The 24470-nt window shown below is 36.0% G+C and overlaps 1 protein-coding gene across 6 annotated transcripts in view; it reads left to right on the forward strand.

Annotated features, from left to right (window-relative positions):
- CTNNA2 (catenin alpha 2) overlaps window positions 1-24470 on the forward strand; it is a 1322067-nt gene that overhangs the window by 179278 nt on the left and 1118319 nt on the right. The window contains exon 1 of one of the 6 annotated variants that reach the window (XM_021925275.2): window positions 2416-2437. The exons of the other annotated variants lie outside the window; for them this stretch is intronic. Within the exon in view, the coding sequence (XP_021780967.1) occupies window positions 2416-2437 (22 nt within the window). Of the gene's footprint in view, window positions 1-2415; window positions 2438-24470 lie in introns of those variants that run through there. 6 annotated transcript variants of the gene reach the window in all.

Genomic DNA, 24470 nt, shown 5'->3' on the forward strand with positions numbered 1-24470 from the left:
TATACATTTTATTGTTGCTCATTTTATCTTACAGTTGCAGAGTTGTTCTTAACCAAGGCAAGTGAATACCATATGAAATAAATACTCCTTTTTGAGTATGAATTTAAAATATTTTATATCAAACTTATAAGTAAGTGGCATTATAAAATGTTTCAACTGGTAAAATGCTAACTTTAAATAGCTTTTATTTTTATACTTTATTATAATTATAAAACAATCTATACTGTTACTATTTGTCTTTCACTCCAGAAAATGCAAATCCTTAGTGAAGATACTAAAGGCTACAAAATATCATTAAAAGAATTTAAAGAAGACTTTAAAAATTGAAATATATGCATGTTCACAAATGAGAAGACTTAATATTAATTAGGCAAATTGATCTAGAGATTCCATGCTATTGCTGTGAAAATCCCAGCTTCCTTTTTTCTTTTGCAGAAATTGTTATGCTCATTCTAAAACTCATTTATAAATAAGAATAGTCTAAAACAATCTTAAAAAAGATGAACAAAGTTGGAAGACACACTTAATATCAAAACTTACTGCAAAAGTGTAATAATCAAAACTAAGTGGTATTAACATAAGCATAGGTATTTATTTTACTGGAATGGAATTGAGCATTTAGAAATAAACCCATATATTTATGGTTAATTGATTTTTCAACAAGGGTGACAAGACAATTTAATGGGGGAAAGAATAGTTTTTTAAACAAATGGTGCTGAGACAAATGAATAAACATTTACATGAAAATGATGAATTTGTATCTTCTCCCAAATACAAAAATTAATGGTAGACTTCAGTATGCATTATAGACCTGAGTATGAGAGCTAACTGTGAAACCCTGGAAGAAAATGTAGGTGTAAATCTTAGTGACCCTGGATTAGGCATTAGTTTCTTGGATTAGGCAGTAGATTTTTAGATATGACACCCAAAGCACGAGCAGTAAAAGAAAAATAATGTAAATTGGACTTCATCAAAATTAAAAACCTTTACGCATCAAAGGACACCATCAGGAAAATGAAAAGACAGACCACAGAACGGGAGAACATATTTACAAAACATATCAACAAGAATCTATTCTTCAAAATATGTAAAGAACTATATAATGAACTATTACAAGTTAATAATAAAAATAATACCTACATTTAAAAATGGACAAAAGACTAGAATAGACATTTCTCCAAAGAAGATATACAAATGGCAAATAAGCACATGAAGAGATGCTCAGCATCATCAAGTGAATGCACATCAAAACTGCAATGAAATACGAATTCACACCTACTAGACTGGTTCTAATAAAAAGGAATGTTAGGCCGGGCACAGTGGCTTACGCCTATAATCCCAGCATTTTGGGAGAGTGAGGCGGGTGGACCACAAGGTCAGGAGATCGAGACCATCCTGGCCAACATGGTGAAACCCCATCTCTACTAAAATTATAAAAATTAGCTGGGCGAGGTGGCGGGTGCCTGTAATCCCAGCTACTCGGGAGTCTTGCTTGAACCCAGGAGATGGAGGCTGCAGTGAGCTGAGATGGTGCCACTGCATTCTAGCCGGGCAACAGAGAGAGACTCCATCTCAAAAAAAAAAAAAAAAAAAAAAAGGAACATTAATAACAAATGTTGCTAGGGAATGTGGGGAAATTAAAATCCTTATACATGAAGGTGGAAATATCAGTGTAAATTTAAGGGGAAATATAAAATGGTGCAGCTAATTTGGAAAACAGTTTGGTAGTTCCTCAAAAAGTTAAATATAAAATTTCCTTATGACCCAACAATTCTATTCTTAGATATGTATTGAAGAGCAGCAAAAAAATATGTTCACACCAAACTCTGTACATTTATATCCATAGCAACATTATTTATTATAGCCAAAAAGTTGAAAAATCTGATGTCTATTAATTGCAGAATGGGCACACAAAATAAGGTATATTTATACAATGGGATAATATTGCACCATAAATAGGAAAAAGTACTGATATACGTGAAACATGGATAACCTTGAAGATACTGTGTGAAGTGAAAGAAAGCCAGGCACAAAATGTCACATATTGTTTGACTGAATTTATATAAAATGTCTAGAATTTGCCAATCTATGTAGACAAAAACTAGTGGTTGTCAGGGGTTGGGAGAAAGGAGGAATGAAGAATGAATGCCAGCTAGTAGGTGTACTTTTTTTTTTTTTTTTTTTTGGAGACATGGGAGACAACGTCTCACTCTGTTGCCCAGGTTAAGTGCAGTGGTGCAATCATAGCTTACTGCAGCTTGAACTCGTAGGCACACACGATCCTCTCCCCTTGGCCTCCCCAGTAGCTGAGATTATAGGTGTGTGCCACCATGCTTGGCTGATTATTATTATTATTCTTTTTTTGTAGAGACAAGGTCTTGCTGTGTTGCCCAGACTGGGAGTTTTCCTTTTGAGATGATGCAAATTCTGGAATTAGGTAATGGTGGTGGTTGCACATACTGTTTGTGCATATACTATAAAATATCCACTGAATTGTACACTTTAAAGTGGTAAATATTGCATATGAATTATGCCTATAATGTGAGGCAAACAAATCCAATAATTGTGATTTTATTTGTTTTTCCATTTGGAATGTAGAAGTTACTCCTTGTCATAATATTAAATCGTTTATTTTCTCACTAGAGTTGAACTTAAAGCCAATTCACATTGTAGAGTACAATTGTACTATGGTCATATAATCACAAAAATGAATATTTCTTTACTTTGAAAATGACATTTAATTATGTTTATATCTAGCCATAATATAGCTGAAAAGGCATTTCTTAATTGCCTTTCTTAGGTAAGGTACTCTATTTGTGATACCAAGATAGGTAAGACATGGTTTTTACCCTTAGGTCATCCAGTGGTATATAGTGTGAAAGTGCGACCCATGAACAAACTGAAGAATATGACATGGAATAGAGGTATATCGGAAGTTATAGATAGCAGTGATGAAGGAGTGTTTAAAGTAAAACAGAATTAGACAAAGGTCAAGAAGATTCACATTTCAGTAGGAACTTGAAGAACATGTAAAAGTTTCCTATAAAGATAAATTAGGAAATAGCATTCCAGGTTGAGGGGAAAGCATGAAGGTAGGAATGTCAGTGTAAATTTAAGGCTCAACAGATCCTGCAGTTGCCAGAGTAGTTAGAGGAGGGATGAGGCATGAGGAGGTGGTAAGGAAGGAGACAATAGGACTGGTTATATAGAAGTGAGAAGACTTAGGAACCATCTAAATATGAGATTCAGGACAAAGGCAAAGACAAGGCTAACTGTGAATGTTATCACATGTCTTCTTGTGCGAAACATAATTTAGGAGTTAGCTGATGTTTGCTTTTGATGATGTAAAATATGAAGAGCTTACAGGACTTCCAGATGCAAGTCTTCAATAGACATTTAGGAATAAGGTCTTGACTTCTGAGCTGTTGGTATTCAAATTAGAAATTTTAGAGTGAAACAGGAGGTGATAGTTATAGCTGTGGAAGTAGATGACATGCCCTACAGTTGCATAAAGCATTATAAGTATGGGATCTGCATCCGCAGGAATACCACTGCCTAAGTGACAAATAATGAAAAACATTTAATGGGAAAGAAAGAGAGGAGTCACATGAGGGTATTTACCTCTGAAGTCAAGAAAGTCAGCAAAATGAAAAAGAAAACACACTTGGAAAAGAAAAATGTTACTTCTACTTTTAGCTTTCGGTTTGGATTTTTATTCAGAACATACATAAGCAAAGAGATGCAGTTATAAGATCAAATCTTGCGTCTGTTTACTGCTTCCAGCCATGAGGTCTCTGGGTTATGACAGTCAACAAGAGAAAGGAAGGGTAAGAAATGACTCAAGCAGATAATAAAGCCTAAACTGGGATGCTCCTCGCTGGACTAGGTTTGTAGCTCCTCGGTAGCTCTAAAATTTTAGCAGTTGTGCAGCCTGGTCTCAGGAGCCACTGGAGCTCTGCTGGTGATGAGAAGAGACTGTGGAAGCTGCTCAGATCAGGAGTCAGACAATGACCCATGACCACTTTGTGGTCTGTTCTGGAGGCTTTCTGTGGTGGGAGGTTAGGTTTGATTTCTCTTCATCCTGATTTCTGATATTTAAGCCAGCAGAATTTTCCTTCCAGCTACATTCTTTATCTTACTACACGAATCGATTATTGGCGTGGGTAACATTTTACAAATGAAGCTTGCTAAACTAAACTGTAACTCTTATGGGTTTAGTGGTTTGTGCAAAATATGCTTTCAGTAAAAGAACAAAAAAGCAGCATTTCTTGTTAACAGGATGCCTCACTTCTCCAGCAAAACAAAGGTATTTTACTGTTACTGTCCATACAACTAGCAGAAATAGTTTATTGATAAAAAGGAAACATATCTCTTTACTGACAAACCATTTCTAGTTTTCACACTGTACAATCTGAATAGGGAAGAGTGGAGAAGGGGGAGGCAAGTGCCTCATCGGTTGCCTTTTTTTTTTTTCCTTAAGGTGTGAAGGAAGAGTTTCCCAAGTTTCCATTGTTTCCAGGCAGGAAAGGTGATCATCAGATGTTGTTGCACAGCTCAGGGAGGTTAAAGACTAAAGAGAGGCCGCTAGAGGCCACTGTATTTGTTGAGTAAGAAGTGGATCTCACTTGATCTTTGCCAGAGTAGCTTCAGTCAAGCGGTCACCTCAGAAACCTAATAGTATTGAAGAGTCAGTGTAACAGAGAAATTAGATGTTGTATGTTTCCAAAGATGTTTAGCAGACTTGGACGCTGAAAGGCAAGCGAGAGGGAAGCATAAAGAGAAGGTTTGGTTTAGTGTGCTTTGTTTTAGGTGGAGCAGTTTGAGCACAGGAGAACACTCAGGATAGGGAGTTCATTGGTGAATTAGTTTCCTAGAGTAGGTAGACAGAAATGGGTTTTAGAGTGTTAACACTTTTTAAAACTTTGTGCTTCATCTGAATAATTTATATTCTTTCTTGCCTTATTGCAAAGCCCAGATTAGAAAAAATTTGATGGAGGGGAGGAAAGAAGATGTCAATTATGCTTTGCTTTATATAGTAGATGGATTGCTAAAATCTCACTTTGTAATTATAACCACTAGGGAAGTTATGATTTAAAGAAATTCTTTTGTAAGGGAAATGCCACCTCTAGTTTTTATTAGTAAATAGATATGCTCATATATATATGTGTGTGTGTGTGTGTGTGTATATATATATATATATAGCTTGAGGGGAAGAATAAATGACTTACATATGTTTCTTGATTTATTCTTTCATTTCTCTCATGTGCAGCGAATCATTTTATAAGCATTAAAATGCCAGACAGTTTGAGTTCTTAATTCTTACTTTGAATAAAAGTGTTGAAAACATAGAGACTTTGTCCTCAGACATGAACAATAGACTTTGTTGCCAAACTTCAGAAATAATCAAATGCTATGGTTTGGCATTTATATACCTACTAATTAGGAAATTAAATTATATTTCCATAGCAACGGAAACAGTCTCCTTGCACACTTGTTTTATGCCTGCAATAATACACAGCAGGGTGTCCAAGAACTTTAGCTTAAGGTCCAAAAGAGGCAAGGTGTGTAAGCATTGACACAAAAGATGCACACAGAGGTGTTATTGGATTTGTAAAGATGACATGAGTGGCTAAAATTATGTTAGTAATTTTTATTTTTTTTTGAGATGGAGTCTCACTCTGTTGCCCAGGTTGGAGTGCAATGGTGTGGTCTCGGCTCACTGCAACCTCCGTCTCCCAGGTTCAAGCGATTCTCCTGCCTCTGGTTCCTGAGTCGCTGGGATTATAGGCTTGTGCCTCAATGGCCACCTAATTTTTGTATTTTTAGTAGAGATGGGGTTTCACTATGTTGGCCAGTCTGGTCTCGAACTCCTGACCTTGTGATCTGCCGTCCTTGGCCTCCGAAAGTTCTGGGATTACAGACATGAGCCACTGCACCCAGCCATTAGTAAATATTTTTAAAAATAAATCCTCCATATGAATAATGTTATCGAGAAGGCCTAAAGAGTTTTCCTGAACTCTGTCACAGATGCTGGTTTGGTAAATGACTTCTCCAGTCTCAAGAATTCTACCATTATATTGTGGTATGCTTGAAGATGCTGAACTGACCAATTTCTGTTCCACATTTTTTTAAAACAGACAGGGTTAATGGATAAAGTAATGTGGCTCTCTCAGCCCTCTTGGTGTCAGAAAATAAAGTTACAGGGATGGACTCTATCCCTAGAAAGTAATTCTGTACTACTCATTAGGAGAGTGACTTCATGAGATGTTTAAATAAGCTTTGTGAAGAATCTCACCCCTGTGAATTTAGGAGGTGAAAGAGAGTATTCACTTTTCTTATTTCCTTCTAGCTTATGTCCCAAATGTATATTATAATTGTGCTATTTTGCAATAGTACTACTGTGATTGAATTAAAATTTAGAGATGAGCGTAGGTAGATTCATTGGATGTGCTTTAATACTTTAAAAATTTTCTTCCTGAATGCATTCTTCTGATTAACTAATTGATTTTTCTTTCGCCATCATTGGCTATTATTGACAAATGAACTTTCTAATCTCTCTGTTTTTCTCGCTGATGTAGTTTTGAATGACATATTTGTGAACCATCCAAAAACCTTCAAGCTGCTGCTTAATTCTGTACTGTCCTCTCATCACAGAATTTAATCTGCTCTCTCAGTCTCTGTCTCTGTCGTTCTGTCTGTGTTCCTGAGTGTCATTTCTCCAGTGCTAAAACCCCTAATCTGGATGCACCTGCACCCGATTAATTGTTGAAGTTCTAATCTTCTTGCTGAAAAAGCATTCAGTGTGTTTCTCTGGCTGCCTAATTAACTCTAAGTGCCTTAGCCTACCACTCATGAGTCCTGTGTTCCAGACTCAAGCTCATAGCTCCTATTCCAAAAAGACATTTTCATGCTCCTCTAAGGGGACCCTCTTCCCTGACAGGTCTGAAACATTCCTCTCCAACATACCCCTGGCTCTTTTTCAAGGGCACCTGGGACTCATTTTTTGTTGTCTACCTAGGAGACCTACATGTCATTTAAGTCTATCTAATATGCAGTCTCCCTCCTTGATGAATCTGTATCTGATCCCTAAAAATGCTTCCATCTTACCGTCCTCCTTACTGCTATATACCTTTGTCTGTTCCCCATTTTTGTTACACCTTTTCTTAGAGTTATTGCTGTATTTGTTGTCCTGGCTCCATACCCACTACATAACCTGCACTCTTGACTGAGAATGTCTTTAAAGCAGGGATAAGCTTTATTCATCTAAATATACCTTACAATGTATATCACAGAATTTAGCATATGGTCAGTAAATACAGGTATTCAGTAAATGTATTCAGTTTCAATATATTAACTTTTAAAACATGAAGTGAGTGGTAGTTTATAGAAATTTTGGTATGTTTGGAAATATCAATTTTACAGTATCTAAAAGTATATTACAACATTCTTTGAGACTTAGAAAAAAACACACTGAGTTCCCATGGGTTGCATTTTATCAACTAACCAGAGTGTATTAAATAATATAAAATTTTGTAATTATGTTATAGATGATGAGAGACACAAGTGGCCCCTAAACTGATTGAGATCTTAATAATGGCACATGTTCCTAATGGATTCAGAGATCTAGAAGAGCACCTTTTGTGGGATACTGGTCCTAAGCAATGCTTTATCAATCAAGTTCTGTTTACGGGTAAACTTGGGAAATGACTTGCTTTTTCTTCTAAAATAGTGTCTGACAGTCTCTGCCATTAAACAGGCAAACAAACAAATAGCCCAAGGAGGAAACAACAAAACACAATTAAACTACACTTAAATATCATATATCCATATATCCTACCTTCATTTGACACAAAACCTCTCTACCAATCTGCCCTTTCCTGCCCGGCCTTGCAGGAATAGCAACTGGCTTCCTGCAGAGTCCACCAGAGGAAATATTGATCTGAGCCCTTATAAAGCTTTTTGTCAACTATGTTTGCTGCACAAATAATATTATAACTAAGGACATTTTTCAAAAAAGAGAAGTGTTATCCTTCTTGTCAAAATTGTGATGTATGTTGTTTGCATTTCTGTGTTTCTTTTCAGGCTTGTTTATATTCATTTTCAACATGGTTGTAGTCATAGCATACATATGATTTTATGTCATTTTAAAAAGTCATAGTTCCCAATTGTTACCTGTATTTAGTAATTATTATTTTATGGCTGCATTTTATTGCATGTTTAAACATTTTTATTATTTTTAGCTTTTATTTGTAAACAGTTTAGAAATGAACACCTTTGGGCACATTACTTTCTATTAAAAACTGAGTTTGAAGATCCTAAGAGTATAGATACCGAGTTGAAGGCTCTAGTGATTATGGCCATATTGTTTGCTAGAACGCTAGGATAAGTTTATATAGCTTCCTGCAGTATTTAATTATATCTAGTTCCTTCTCTGTCATGCTCGTAATAGGTATTCTTTTTCAGTTTAATTATCTTAAAATGAAACTTGTGAACAGTTTTTTTTCCCTGTAAGCCTCATAGAGCTGAGGTAGATGAACATTAGTTTATTATAAAAAATGATTTATAGATAATTTTTGCTACTCTTAAGCCATAATCACCTAGATACAGATGTATTTATTCTAGTATTGATAGTGTATTTTCTCGTGAGTTCCTGTTTTTCATTTTTGATATCGTGCTTGTTGTCTCCAGTTTCTGAAATACAACATCTTTCTTGACTTTGTGATAACTTCAGCTGTGTTTTATATAGCTTTCCATTTGTGTGATTATTGGCTTCTCTTTCAAATATGTCAAGTTCTGGATAAATATGTTTTCATTTCTGATTTTTGCTGTTAATATTGTTATAGCCAATTAGTTGGTAAGATGGGTGAAAAAAACTCCTACAAAACAAATAGAAATACACATAACTATTTAATCTGATATTGAGTAGGGAAGGCGTTTCCAAGCATAAAAGGGAAGAAATTTAAAAGTAAACAACTAATAGATTAAATATGACATAATTTTTAAAAAATTACTTTAAAAGGGGGTAAGATACACTAGCCAATCAGTTGGTAAGAAGGGCAAAAACAAAACAAAACAAAAGAAAACAAAACTCCTGCAAAACCAGTAGAAAGAAATATACATGACTATTTAATTTGATATTGAGTAGGGAAGGCCTTTCCAAGCATAAAAAAGGAAGAAATTTTAAAGTAAACAACTAATAGATTAAGTATGACATAATTTTTAAGAAATTACTTTAAAAGGGGGTAAAATAAAGAGATAAACTGTTCATGCAAAAAATTTTAATATGCAATGGACAAAATCTTAATATGTTTAATGGTTAATGAGCTCTTATATATCAGTCAATAAAAAGCCCTAAATACTTCTTTTGGAAAAATGAATAAACTATTTTTCGATGAACATATTTAGCTTTTTTTTTTTTTTTTTTTTTGAGACTGTCGCCCTGGCTGGAGTGCAGTGGTGCAATCTTGGCTCACTGCAACCTCCGCCTCCGGGGTTCAAGTGATTCTCCTGCCTCAGTCTCCCGAGTAGCTGGGATTATAGGCACCCACCACCACGCCTGGCTAATTTTTTGTATTTTTAGTAGAGACAGGGTTTCACCATGTTGGCCAGGCTGGTCTTGAACTCCTGACCTCGTGATCCACCTGCCTCGGCCTCCCAAAGTGCCTCACCTCCTTTTACAGAAGTGAGCCACTGCGCCCGGCCCACATTTTGCTTTTATAATCAGGAAAAATAAATTTAGACGTTATAATAAGTAGAATGTAAAACTTGGCATTCAAAACAATTATGCCCTTCAAAATCATTTATTCTTATATTTTTCCTTACTATCACATTGGATATGTAATTACATAATCATATATATGTATATAATGTTTTTTCAGGTATGAATGCTATCAGAATTTTAGCTTTCAGGGACTGGCCAAATATGAAGGTGGAGGAAAATCAAGGTGCTTAGAAGGTATTCCCAGAAAGAATTAAAGATAACGGCAGGGAGATAGTTAAGATTTTTTTATCTTCAAGGCTCTTGTATAGCTGCACATTGTCAGCTCTGTTGAAGAGTTGAAAAAAATTCCAGCCCAATTACCATGATTAGATCTGTCTTGCCATTAAATATCACTAATGTTTGTGAAATGTTTCAGTGGACATGTACGTGAACAGCTCTCAAGCTCTTTCCTGATTTTGACATTTTTAAGTTAACTAGATGGTACCCAAGCTTCTTGAAGGGATACAGTGTAGACAGGTAATTTTCAGAGGGGTCACAGCAGGGAAGATTGGGTCAAGGTAATGAGGCACTGATTGGGGTCTGCTGAAAGGGGAAGAGAAGTTGCCAAAAATTCAGAGATATGCAAAGAAAGCCGTACCTAGATTCACATTGCCAGCCTCACTTTCCCAAGTGGCTAGGTTTTCTTAATTTGTCAAGAGCTGAGTCATGTAATGAGGTGAGAGCATTACATGACTCTCTTTGGTTGATTCTGATCATATATCTATCTCTATTAAGGTGCAAGCTGTATGGTTTGTCATCATCCAGATTGGCAGGAAAAGTATAGGCACATTCAGGTTAATTCTCCAGTTGACCATCCTAGCTAATAGTGTACAGCTTCATAATGAAATGGCAAGTAACATCCAGAGAGATTCAGTTACTCCAGATACCAGTAGTACAATCTTAAAATTGCAAAACTGTGGCTTAAATATTTTTTGACTAATAATATCATTATAACAAGGTCTTCTAAAGTTTCCTAAGTTAGCATATATACACCTAAATATCTCTAAATAAGAGTGTGTGTGTGTGTGTGTGTGTTGTGTGTTCAGGGTGGGATACATGCATGCGTTTGCTTTGAGCTCATCCCCTACTCTACTCTCCTCACATTTCACCATGGATTCTGTTTTCTTTTCTTTTCTTTTTCTTTTTCTTTTTCTTTTTTTTTTGAGAAGGAGTCTCGCTCTGTCACCAAGGCTGGAGTGCAGTGCACTCACTGCAACCTTGGTTCACTCACTGCAACCTCTGCCTCCCGGTTTCAAGCAATTCTCCTGCCTCAGCCTCCTGAGTAGCTGGGATTACAGGTGCGTGCTGCCACGCCCAGCTAACTTTTGGTATTTTAGTAGAGATGGGGTTTAGTAGAGTGGGGTTTCACTGTGTTGCCCAGGCTGGTCTCGAACTCCTGAGCTCAGGCAATCCGCCCACCTCCACCTCCCCATGGATTTTACTGTACTTACATCTGTGTCTCTTGGTTTAACTGTTTGCCTTTTGTTCTTCACTCGATGCTCTCATGTTGCTCACCTCACCTGCCACTGTTTGCAAAATTGCCTGTTCTCTCCTCAGTGTCTTTGCCCTTTTTATTTGCATGTGGAGGGCCTAAACCACCCCCTGTTGAAGAACGTTCTGTTGTTGAATTGAGAAAATGACTGCTTAACTGACTGATTTAATCTGCCTGATCCACCAGTCTGCCTTATTATGTAATGACCACCATTTCTAGAAATTAACAAGCCCTTGAATCAAATGTTCATGAGCCTACAAGCAAACGCTTCCCCCTAGATTTCTGCTACACTGGAATTTTAACATTTCTTGTCTCAGAATGCTCTGCTCATGACCAGTTCCTGCACTCCTATCCTTTCATGCCCTTTCCCGTGTTCTTGCATCACATTTAATTCTTTTATCGCTTTGTTCTTATGCTGCCAGTGTCTATGTTTTGGGTGTTTATTTTCCAATTATGGTGAGAGGTGTCATGTATATGACCTTAGGGAAACCCAACTTTAGGAGAGAACTGGCTTCCTTGCAGAACAGTTAAGGTATTTTCCCCTTAGGAGCCAAATCAGTCTTGATAATCAGTTTTCATTCTTCCTCAAATTCAAGGGTTCACCCAGTAGCAAAGGCTGCTTGCCGCCCACACCATATGAAAATAGAATGCAGAAACCATCAGAACCACTTTTACCTTTAGACCATAAATACCGTGTCAGTTACATTTGCACCCTAGAAAAACATAATTTTGTTTAGCACACATTTCTTGAATTACTATGCCTTTTTTTCAAGAGAAAGTTATGCATACAACTTTCCTGGATACCAGTAGCCCCTCGGGATCTATGGTTTTGGACATTTGGGTTTTATAATTTTATACCCCAAATTAAAAATCTAACATCATTTTACATATGCATGACTTACTTCAGTTTCCTTCATTTAGCAAATATGAAAATTACTGATTCTACTTTTGGAAGAAAAAATGGTGACCATGTTCATTCCAAGAGAGGGAAAATCTATTTAAACTCCATTTACTCAATGTAGAGGAGTAAGACCAGTATCACAAAAACATGTTTTAAAACAGTAAGATAGTTTGTAAAAAAAAAAAAAAACAAAGAAAAAACACAAACTCAAACTTGTTGTTTCAAACTCTGTAACCTATTAATAAATATTGTGACCATATAAGCTTCTGGAAGAATTATGCTGCAGCATTAGTAATAAAGATGATTCCTTGGGGAAAAAAAAGCTTATCAGGGTATACTTTTAACCACAATGTATCAGAAACAAGTGTCTTTGAAAAACCTTATACTGACTGTATTTTATAGACTAAAGCTATTATGATTTTTTTCTCTAATCCTTCATTTATTTATTTATTGTTGTTGTTGTTGAGAACTTGAACATGCCAGCCTTGGTTATTGCAAACATGGTGTTTGGTTATCCTTAGAATTGTTGAGGAATTACTGGATTGTAATAGTGATACAAAATACTGTGGAAGCATAGAGGACAGAAAGACATGTTGGATGGGGAGAATGGGGAAAATCCAGAGATATGGCCTTGCTATCAAGCAGATTTTAAGAGTGGAAATAGCAGGTAGGGCTGGAAATGGTAACATTCTATAGGAATGGAGAGCATGACCCAAAGTAGGGGAGCTCAGAGAATATTGCTGAGAGGTGAGTAGGCATGTGTGGTTGATATTTAAATCACATGGGGTCAGAGTTTGGTCGGAAGAAGGCTGGGAACAGATTTTATATGGTCTTAAATGCTATTCTGAGAGATTTGAGCTTTATTTCTATTCCAGGGGCAAGCTGTCTGATTAGTGTGCTCTAATGTCTGAAGCATGACATGATGACTCTGCAAACAGAAGATCATAATTGGGAAAGGTGGTGGCAGATAAATCAATTAGGAGTCTCTTACAGCAAGTCAGGTGAGGCCTTGTGAAGACCTGAACGAGGGCAGCATACTTGAGAATGGAATAACCTAGAGAAGTGATCTGCTTAAATCAAAATCAAGATCAGTGAGGATAAATCCAAGCTTTTCTTTGGTATGAAAACATCCAAATAATTGCACAGATAATGGTTAAGAAAAGACTAGCTAGGCAGGCACAAGTACAGCAGACAGAGACCTGGGAGTCCAAGAGGACCATATGGTGAATGTGAATCAGCAGTGTTGTGCTGTTATTAAAAAACAGAACCAACACTATGGGGAAATATATTAATAGGAGTGAGGCATGCAAATGGGAGGAAGTAACCTTTCTGATCTATTCATAATTGTTCAAACTTTTACTTTCCTCGTGGCTTCTATTGTCCTTCCTACATCAGGAGCGTGTTTAGAAAGTGTGGAAGGCGTCGAGAAGGCCATCGAAAATGCTGGAAGTGATAGAAGGTGGTATCTGTGGTCTTGGGTGCTTTGAATAAGCACCCAAGGCTAAATCATTGTAAACCTTTTTGTAAACCTTCATTGTAAATCATGAAAGCTAAATCACTGTAAACCTTTTTGACTGTATGAGGCCCTTGGAAGCAGTAATGTGAATTCTAGCAGCTCAAAGAATTCAGCCATTGCACGAGTCCCTCTTTCAGATACAGTGTTACTTGTAAATAACTCTGATTTTATCTTTATATTGTGATAAATAATGGGTGCCTTTATTATTGGAGAGACAGGAACAGGGAGGTTTGGAAATGCTACTTTTACCCCCAGCTGGGACTGTGTTTGCCCTCAGTTGTTGAATCCTGTGATCTCATTTTCCTTTCTGGTCACCTCAAGCCTGTCAGTGTTTGAAAGACTCTTGTGGACCAGAACTATCTGTCCTTCCACTTCCACATCAATAAATGAGGCTGACCTCATTTATTGGGGAAAATGGAAATTAGGGGGGCTCCACATTTCTAGCTCCTGCCCTTCTTTACCTGGTTAATGACAGAATATTTAGAGCTCCTGCTTAGTGTTCCTTTTTGGGGGGTATTTCTGTGACTGCCCCACCCAGGTCTTGTTTCTTGTCATATGCATTAAGAAAACCTGGCTTTTTAATAGTATTTATTTTAACCAGCAGTTACACACTAATTTATATATAATTCCTAAATTCCTGTCTTTCCCAGCAGACTGCAACCTTCATGAGAACAGGAACTCTTGTCTGCTTTTGCTTGCTGATGCTTCCCCAGAACCTTATGTATATATATTTTTGTATGAAAGAATGATTACACTTATATCACAAAAGGGAATGAGTAAGAGAAAAAGGATCCAAAGGGGGCAGTTTTGGGTCATTCAAAGCAGTACCACTTAGTGGTTAGGGATATGGGCTGTGTTTAGGTACAACACCTGGCTCTGCCACTTACTAGCTTGGGCAAGTGACTGACCCTCACTGTGCCTTAGCTTTCTCATCTATAAAATGCACATAACAATATTACTTACCTCATAGGGTTACAGTAAGAATCAATGATTGAATATTTGCAGAGCACCTTAAACAGTGTCTGGCACAGAGTAAGTGCAACATATGCCCTTGAAATACATAGAAGAGAAGCAGAGTTTTGCCCATCGGCTGACTCCATTTCTGTTTGGACTATCCTTCCTTTAAATCTCCCCACCCAAAAGTGTACTAATCCTCATTGTATTTTTGTAATCATTTACATTAATGTTTGCTAAAGTGTGGCATGAATACCACTTGCTTTATGTAGGATGACTCAGTTGTTTTAGTTGATTCACAGGACAAACACATTTTTAAGTCATAGTTATGTATTTATAATGAGCACATGAAATAAGTGATTTTATCACAATGAAGGTAAATAAATATTTTTGTGGTAAATATCAGTGAACCAAATGTGATTCAATTTTGTAAATATTAATGACGTCACTTATACATTTAAAAAAAGATATTTGATTCTGTGACTTTGCTTTGTGTGGTTTTTGGACACCCTTTAACTCTTCAGTGATTTGTTTATTTCTAAATACTTTGAAGTGTTGATAACTTTTCCTACTTACTGTAAGTTTGACCAAATAAGATGCTTGAAACAACTTAACATGGTATGGAAAATTGGAAATGGGTAGCTTTTATTTAATAGCTATCAGATTGGTGTGATTAAATGTCAGATTTTAATGTTGTGTTGATCAAATTGTTTTGATTGGTTTGCTTGTGATTTAGCATTTCATACCTTGTATAAAATGTCCATGAGACATGTCCTAAAGAAACATTTCTTTGTTAGGTTTTAAGTCTGCAATGTAACTGTGCTTATCTCTATGTGTGTTTTGTTAACATTTTTAACCTTGAAAGTGTATGCATGTGTATAAGTATAAACATATACTTACATATGTAAGTATATTTGTACTTACACATATATATGAGTTTGTGTGTATATATATATATACACTCAAGAATAATTTGTCAAATTCTTATTTTACAAATGTTAGAATAGAACGGAGCTGCTTTAATTTTGGAACTCTTATATGTACACACAGATATCATATATATACACACACACACAATGTTTACACATATATGTATAAATATATACATATACTTATATACATATATACACACTCATACTTGGTAAAAATATGTACTAAAGGATGTATTTAGCTGCAGAGTGAGATATCTGCCCTATAGTCCAAATTCTTATGGCTTAGGAGTTGATTAATAAATAGGTTAAATGGTGACTGGTGTCTTAGCTTATTAGAACATTTAAAATTTGCATTTCCCCAATCTTCATAATTTTTTTTTTTTTTTTTGAGACAGAGTCTCTCTCTGTCACCAGGCTGGAGTGCAGTGGCACGATCTCTGCTCACTGCAACCTCTGCCTCCTGGGTTCAAGCAATTCTCCTGCCTCAGTTTCCTGAGTAGCTGGGACTACAGGTGTGCGCCACCATGCCCAGCTAATTTTTGTATTTGTAGTAGAGACAGGGTTTCACCATGTTATCCAGGATGGTCTCGATCTCTTGACCTCGTGATTCGCCCAGCCTCCCAAAGTGCTGGGATTACAGGCGTGAGCCACCATGCCCGGCCCCAGTCTTCATAATTTTTATGGAATGTTTGACATGGTGCTTGTGATGATAATTTTTCATAATGCTAGAAAACTAATAATGCTTTCAACTGAAAGATTTCTGACCTTATAATTTCTTTTTGTTTTCTCTTTAGCTTTTTAAAAACTAGGCTTTATACTTCTGCAACTGAAATGTGCTGAACCTTTTAGCCTGAAAGTACTATATATTGCGTGAATGTTCTCAGCACTGCTAAACTTGCCAAGATAACCTGAAGGGTTTTGTCTGGCTGCTGCAATTTCCTACTGCTGGTATTAACCCCTATCTTTCATCCCCTAGTATGGGCTGTTTCTTCAGCCCTTCAATATCGAAAGAAAACAATTTTGTATTACAAAATGCAGTATGTTATCTGATGTTAAAAGTAAAAGATTTATCCTAAAATAGCTATTTTATTTAGGATTTTTTATGAGTTTTGCAAACTTAAGCAGCAAAATTTACCTTTCCTTTTTGAATGTAATTGACTTTTTTATTCTTGTGAATTAAAAGCATTAAAATTAGGTTGCAGACATTGGAACAGAATGTCTCAATTTTTTTGTCTGTCTTGAGCTTTGGAGCAAAACTCCTAGATTTGAATCTCAGCTTCCTTGCTCACTAAAACTGGGCAGGTTTAATGAGCATTCTGAGCCCTGATTTACTTATCTGTAAAATGAGATGATAATACTAACCTACAAAGGATTAAAGATAATGCACATAAAGTTATAGCATAGTACCTTAAGCACTATTAGCAAATTCTTATTTTACAAATGTTAGCATACAATGGAGCTGCTTTAATTTTGGAAATCTCACATGCACGCACACACACATTTATTTATTTTAGTAAGACCATTTCACTATCTCCTGTAAACTGATTAAAAACTGTCAAAATTGAATATTTTCTTTATATATTAATGTCCTGTTTTTTTTTTAACTGTAGTGCATTTCTCTGCTTAATATGCCACTAGGAATTTGTATCAACTTATGAGAATATAGAGGGACCTAGTAAGTTTACTGAATATCATAATACTTTGTATGCATTTTCTGCCATTTTCAAAACAGAACTCATGTGTTTTCAAAAATTTCAAATTCATTTTCAACCATTTATAAATGCTCCATTTTTCTTTTTGAGAAATGTTTTCATAAACTTTAGCTTACAGTGTTAAGTGAATTGTCTGGAACCTGGCTGTTTTATGATGTAAAATTGACTTTTGACATTAGATCTTTGATTTATACTTTTACTATCTAATAACATGTTCATAATTTTCCTTTAAAACGTATTTGTGAAGTTTGGTAAAGTATTTGTAAAGTTTCATTGAAACAAAACCATATGATATCCAAAAAAGACAAAGCAGTCATTATGAGTTGGATATCCTATAAAAGAGTGTTAGGATTTTATTTTACTTTGAAATGTGAAATCAAAGTATTATTTCAGTAAGTAAGCATTATTGTACTTTTCTTCTTAAGAAGGTTAATATGCAAATTTAATGTTACCTTAATTCAAATATTTCTTGTTTTTAAAGATAGACAGCTGTAGCTTGCTGGTTATAAAACCAGCAGTTAGAAATACATTTTTGACTCACTTGTTATTTTGACTGTTTTGACAGTTTTCAATCTGACAACTTTTTTTTTAGTAGCTCCACTGCTTCCATCACACCCAGTTGGACCTTGTTTAATGTGTTGGTTTTATGCTTCACTAGCAATGAACAGATCTTTTAATAGATTATATATATGAAAATATGATTTATAATGAAAATGATTTCATAGGCTATATAGTAGTGCAGAACTATCTGGAAATAAAACATGTCCATCTGTTTTACAAAGTCCATTTTGTACCTTTATCATCATATCAAAATTTCATTAACACCAATTTGGAAATATTAAAGAATAAAAAAGACTTTGTGATTTAAATTTCTTGTTATAAAATATTAAAGTAGAAAAGACAACAAATATTCTTGGACTGGAGAAGAGTTGGACAAAATAAGTCAACAAGATCCAGGTTTGGGGACTTTTCTTGGAAATAGCGTCTCACTCTGTCAGCTGGGGTGCGGTGGCACGATCTAGGCTCACTGAAACTCCTGCCTCCTGGGTTCAAGCCATTCTCCTGCCCAGCCTCCCCAGTAGCTGAGACTACAGGTGTGCGCCACCACACTGGGCTAATTTTTGTATTTTTAATAGATACAGGGTTTCACCATGTTAGCCAGGCTGGTCTCAAATGCTAGACCTCAAGTGATCCACCTGCCTCGGCCTCCCAAAGTGCTGTGACTACAGGCATGAGCCACTGCACCCAGCTTGTTTGGGGAATTTTTAAATGAATAGGATGTAGTTGCAATACATCCGTTGAGTTATAGGTTAAGAGTAGAGAAGTCAGTCCATAATCTCTTGAGCTAAAAGACAAACTACAAAATGCCTGTTTTGGCTTGGGAAACCATGAACATGGCTTTCTTTTCTTTTGTAAGTAAAGCGATTGAAGCAAACTTTTTTGGGTAAAGGGAATGGGAAGATTTCTGGGGTCTAGAAGGTAACTATTACCAGTTCCTAGTCTAGGTGCCACTTCAGAGGCCTTCTGTAGCATAGAAGATAGATAAGACAAATTTGTGTAACTGATAAAGGCAGTTTTTGAAAATGAGCTTTTTTTGGAAGTGTAGGGACATAGCTATATTGGGTTTTAGAGACTTAGTAAGAATATGTCTAGCATCAAAATTTTTTCTTGATGACACAAAGAATATTGATTTTCCATGAGACCCAAAATGAAGATGAATCCCTTCTTAAATTATAGGGGTTACCCAAGGAAAATGCTTAGCAGGTGTTTAGAGCCCAAGTGGCCTAATGAAGAAATATTGCCTTGGCCTCCCTTGCTTGAGCTCTGGGTGAACTTCCAAGCTCAAGTAGACTGACTTTGGAAGACGAAGCAAGCAACTGTCAGCCTTAAAACTCCATTCAAAGGGCATCTAACTTGCAGAGAGAGTCCCATTCTGCCCAATTGGAGCATATGATAATGGTTCCGTTTTATTATAACCTGGAGGAGCAGCAGTCCAGGGCTATCCAGAAAGAGAAGAAAAAGGAAGAGAATGAATCTTTATTGTGTGTCTATTCTGGAATGACTGCTTTAGATACAGTGTGTCACTTAATCCTCTCAGTAATGCTAGAAGGGTGTTAATAACATCCTGTGTTCTGATGAATATTATGATGCCTTATATGCGAAACCATTGCTGTATAAATATGAATCTCATATGTCATGTAGACTCAGGTTTTTTCCCAGTTCCAAATATCTACACAATATTTAAATTCAGCATCACATGATAACACCATTACACAGACAGTTGTCAACCCCCTTACTCATTCTCACATACTTTTTTAGTAATAGAACTGAATTGAATGTAGTGCAATACATGTCCCAACCTCCCTTAGAGCTACATGTGATTTTTCAGAAAGTCATATCCAGTAAAGCATGAGCTGAATTTTATGTGCAACTTCTAGACCCTATGCTTAGAGAGAAGTGGCATGCCTTCACTTCTCCTTTCCCACTACCTACCCACAGGCTCGGTTGAGTTACAGTAAGAGGACCTAGATTACAAAATGGAAGCTGTACATTGAGAATGCCAGAGTAATACCACAGATGGAGCCCATGCCTGTGATATGGAGCAGCCACATCAAATATGAACTATGTATATGCCAACTGTTACACGAGAGAAAAAGGAACTGGTTTAACTCCTTGATCTTTTGGCTTTCGTCATAACAGGTGGCCTCGTATCCTAATTACATCAAACACTTTATAAACACACTAAAATCATAAAATGATGAAAACACATTTGTGTAGTTGGAGGATGTTGGTTCCTTTTTTTTATTTTTTAAATATTCAAAGTGAGTTTATTGATCTTCACAAATGAATCCATACACCCACTAGGTGTCAGTGATTTCCCAGGTTGATGACTCCCAATTTAGGCAAATCAGGAGTGAAAGTGAAGTGACTGAAAGTGAAGTAAAAGCTTACTTTTTTATGCTCATCATATAAGTACTCAAACAGGCTTACATTAGATAGGAGCAATACTTATAATATTAATAAATAGAATCATAAAGCACTTCATATGTGTCGGGCATTATTCTATGCTCTTTATATATTTACTCATTTAATACAACAATCATATGAAGTAAGTACTACTGTTATCCCAGTTTAGCAAAGACGGATGTGTATAAGTCAGGCACAGAGGAGCTAAGTACCATACGCAAGATTGCCCACCTAGTTGGGGAAGAGGTGGGGTTTGAACCTGAGCAGTCAAGCTCTAGTCACTGTTCTTAACCATGTTTTCTTTAGGAAGATAAAAGACTAACATTAGACTTAGCCTTGTACAGTGAGTGTTTTGTTTTTTTCTCTGAGCACACTTGCTACAAATATTGCCAATACTGAGTGAGGCACATGCTCTTACTCAGATGGGATCTTCCCCTGAATCATCCGGTGTTTTTTCTAGGTCCCAAGTTAAAGAGAATTTAGTGTCCTTGAATTTAGTGTCCTTAAATTCTCAGGAGCTTTTAAAACCATGTCTCAGAGCAGAACTGTAACTCCAACCTAAAACAGGCTAGAGTTCATGGGAAAGTTTTCCAGCAAGTTGTATCCAAGCATCCTTTGTAGTAGAATAAAGAAACTATCTTTTTAAAAATATTTAAAATTGTATTCAAATTATTATTACCGTAGCACTGAATAAGTTATAAACATGTAATTTCCTTATAGTCCTTTATCTGGCAAATTACTTCTGTTTATAATCTGTAGCTGCTCTTTTAATTTTTTAATATGCAAATATATTAAAAATAGGTACTAAAAGTAGTATAAATGTGTTGTTCTTTGATTGCTTTACATTGCTCTGCTACAAACCAAAGTGTGGCTTATAGCAGACACATGTAACAGTTTAAAAACTACCAACTGTCCCCGGGGGTGGAGCAATCAAGTAAGCAATGGCATATTAACTCACTGGAATACTGATTGATTGTACATTATTGCAACTTCTGTTGCAATAACTATATACATTTTTTAGTCTTCTCAGCAATAATTCTCCCTACAATAGCATTTTTATTTATTTTGAAGAAGTTAAGGAAGCTGGGTTGTATCTCAACTTGCCTATGTAATGATTCCTTTCCAGATTGAAGCCTTAAGCCTTCCTCAACAGTGCTTCCAGGCCAATTAATTTTTTAGAAATTTGTGGAATTTGTGAAAAGAAGAACATTTTATGTACTTGTTTACTAAAATATAATGTGCATGGATGCATGCGTGTGTGTGTGTGCGTGTGTGCATTTGTCTAGGACCAGTTCTCTGGTACATAATAGGAATAATAATATTGTTTAAAACATTTCTCCACAGGTACTATAGGGCTTCTCACCAGAATGACTCTTTGATGCAAAATAAATTTATTACTCTTTGTGAATAATTTTCCATGTTCAGTGTATTAGCGAGTGTTTTCTCTCATATGCTGCATTTGGTACCTAATAAGTTTAGACATATAAACAAAAGCTGTCCCACAATGATTACATGTTAAGAATTGCTCTCCCATATGAGAAATTGTTTGATGCTTTGTGAAGTTATTCTTTTAGTTGAAGACTCCTACATTGACAACATTCATTTGATTGCTCTCTTTCTATTTTTTGATGCACAATAAGGTCAGAGCTCTGACTGAAGAATTTTCCGCAATCAAGTCATTCATATGACTTCTCTCCAGTAGGGTTTTCTGATGTGAAGAAAAGGTGACAGCTTCAACTGAAGTATTTTTTACAATCTTTATATTATTTCATCCTATTGTGAATTATCTGACGCATAATTACATGAGATCTCTGTATATAAGACTTCCTAAATTCATTATCTTCGTAAGACCTCCCTCTTGCGAAAGTTCTGTAATGCATAATGAGGTGAGTGTTCTGTCTGAAAGGTTTTCTGAGTTCAGGACTGTCACTGAGTTTGTCTCTGGTATGATTTTGTTCATGTCTAATGAAGCTATCACATGGAAAATGCTGAACACTTTTCCGCACTGATTACATATATACAGTTTGTCTCCAGTATGAGTTCTCTGATAGAGAAAAAAAGTGATAAAAACCAGCTAAAGACTTTTTCACATGCTTATGCATTATTTACCTTCATGTGGTTTCTCACCAGTGTGATTTACATGATGTTAATGTAGTGAGAACTACAGTTGAAGAATTTTCTATCTTTATGTTCATAGTGTTTATCTTTTTATTTACACCCTTGGATATACCAAGGGATACACTATAAGTAAGAAACTTATCGCTATCATTGTAGGGTTTATCTTCTGTTTGAGTTCTTGCAAATTGAATCAGGTGAATGTTCCAACAAAAGGTTTGAGTACGATTGTTACTGTTACTGGCATAGTTTGCCTGATGACCACTAAACTAAATTATGTTTTAAACTTTTAACATTTGAATCATACTTAATGGAAATACTATCTAAGTACTAGTGAGCATGAAAGATACAGTGTCCCCAGTATTTATCACTTTCACAGACTCTCCTAAGTACTTTGTTTTGTGTGAATGATTCTTATCTTAAATGTTTCTCCTCATTTTCCTGATAATTGTCCAGTTTGTCTTCACATTTCCATTTTTAATGACAAATATGAGAAATCATTCCTTTCCATTTCTTCCATTTTAATGTCATAGAACTGTTTATCTTCAGAAATGCTACTGATAGAAATTGATGATTTGATTTCCATGATAGTCACTGAATCTGGCCAGGTCTCTTGGTGAATCTGACCAAGTCTCCACCAGCTATGATTTTTCGCCTTTCTCCATCTAGAGAATCACATCTGTTTGGGAAGTTGATCAAAGGAAACTAGGTTCTTATAGTACTAACGCATCACTTATTTGTATATGTTCTGCTGAGAAGTGAATTTGGTGAAGTCTACAACCATATCCTAGAAGGCAATCCATGTCTGGGACTGGACCATTAATGAGTCAGCTTCCATATTCCCTTCTCTAATTTCTTGAGTAAGTGGAGAATTCTGTGAATGCAACACTCTCTGTTGGGCCAGGTTCAGCTGGCCTGGCCTGCCCCACAGTGTCTGCTCCTCTTTACCTGACTTACATGTATGATGGGCCAGCTGCTGCAGCCTTCTCCATGTCACTTTGTTCATCATGTACCCAACTCACAATCCCAGGCACTTGAGCTGACCCCTGTCTGATGCTGCCAACCCACATAGAAATGTCTTTCAAATAAAAGCTGTTCATTTTGATGAAGTTCCGTTGCCGCTTAATGATTATGTGTCCACAGGGCATACAGTGCATACTAATACTTAAGAAACTCAGGCTTAGTTCTGATTACCCATCCAAAAACAAATTTCTCAGAAGTAAGGTAAGGCTGAATTCTATCTTAATTATTTCAAATTATCTCTTCATTCTTCAGTTATATCATTTTAAAATGATATAGGGATTAGAAACTTGGTTTGGCCAATAGAGTGTTTTATCAACAAATAGAATTTAAATGTCTTTTGGTGGAGCTTTATTATATACTTTCCCTGGTTCTTATAATTTTCATGCCTCTTAGCACATGGGTTGGGGCAGTATTCACACACATGGAATGAGCTTAATCCAAAGCATTGCACTTTCTGCTTGCTCATCTGGTCCAATTAATTTACAGTCATTTACATAGTATACAAATGTGATGTTTTGCAGAACATCCAGGATGGTTTAGATCCCTTTAGAGTTCAGTATGACAAAAGACTAGAGAATTGGTGTAACCCTAGTGCCAGATTGTAGTATATACTCTTTTCTTTGTCATGTAACTATGAACTGCTACAAAACTCCTTTCCAGTATTTTGGAAATGATATATTAATTAGCTCAATGGCTAAATACATGAAGCTATATTAATTTGTCATAATAAAAAAAAATACCACATCTGACACTGAAGCTGCAGTTGGGATTACTACTTGGTTTAGTTTGTGGAAGTTTACTGTCATCTGTCAGGACTCATCTGTTTTTTGTAGTGCCAGATGGTAAATTAATTGGAGATATCATGGGAGGACCACTACCCCTGGTTTCTTTATCTGCTGTTTCTCCTGTTATATGATATTGTTTTTGATATACTATTTTAAAAGAACAAGGAGGAGGGCAATATCTGAGACTTATGCTTGACTTTAACACCAAAGAGCCAAACTGAGAGTTCTGCTATTTACAGGTATGTTTGTTTTAATTATATAAGGGTCAGTAAAATAATCACTGGCTAGATCCTTACCTAGTAGACCCACTATG

This window comes from Papio anubis, chromosome 14 (assembly GCF_008728515.1).
Source record: "Papio anubis isolate 15944 chromosome 14, Panubis1.0, whole genome shotgun sequence".
NCBI classification, from domain to species: domain Eukaryota; kingdom Metazoa; phylum Chordata; class Mammalia; order Primates; family Cercopithecidae; genus Papio; species Papio anubis.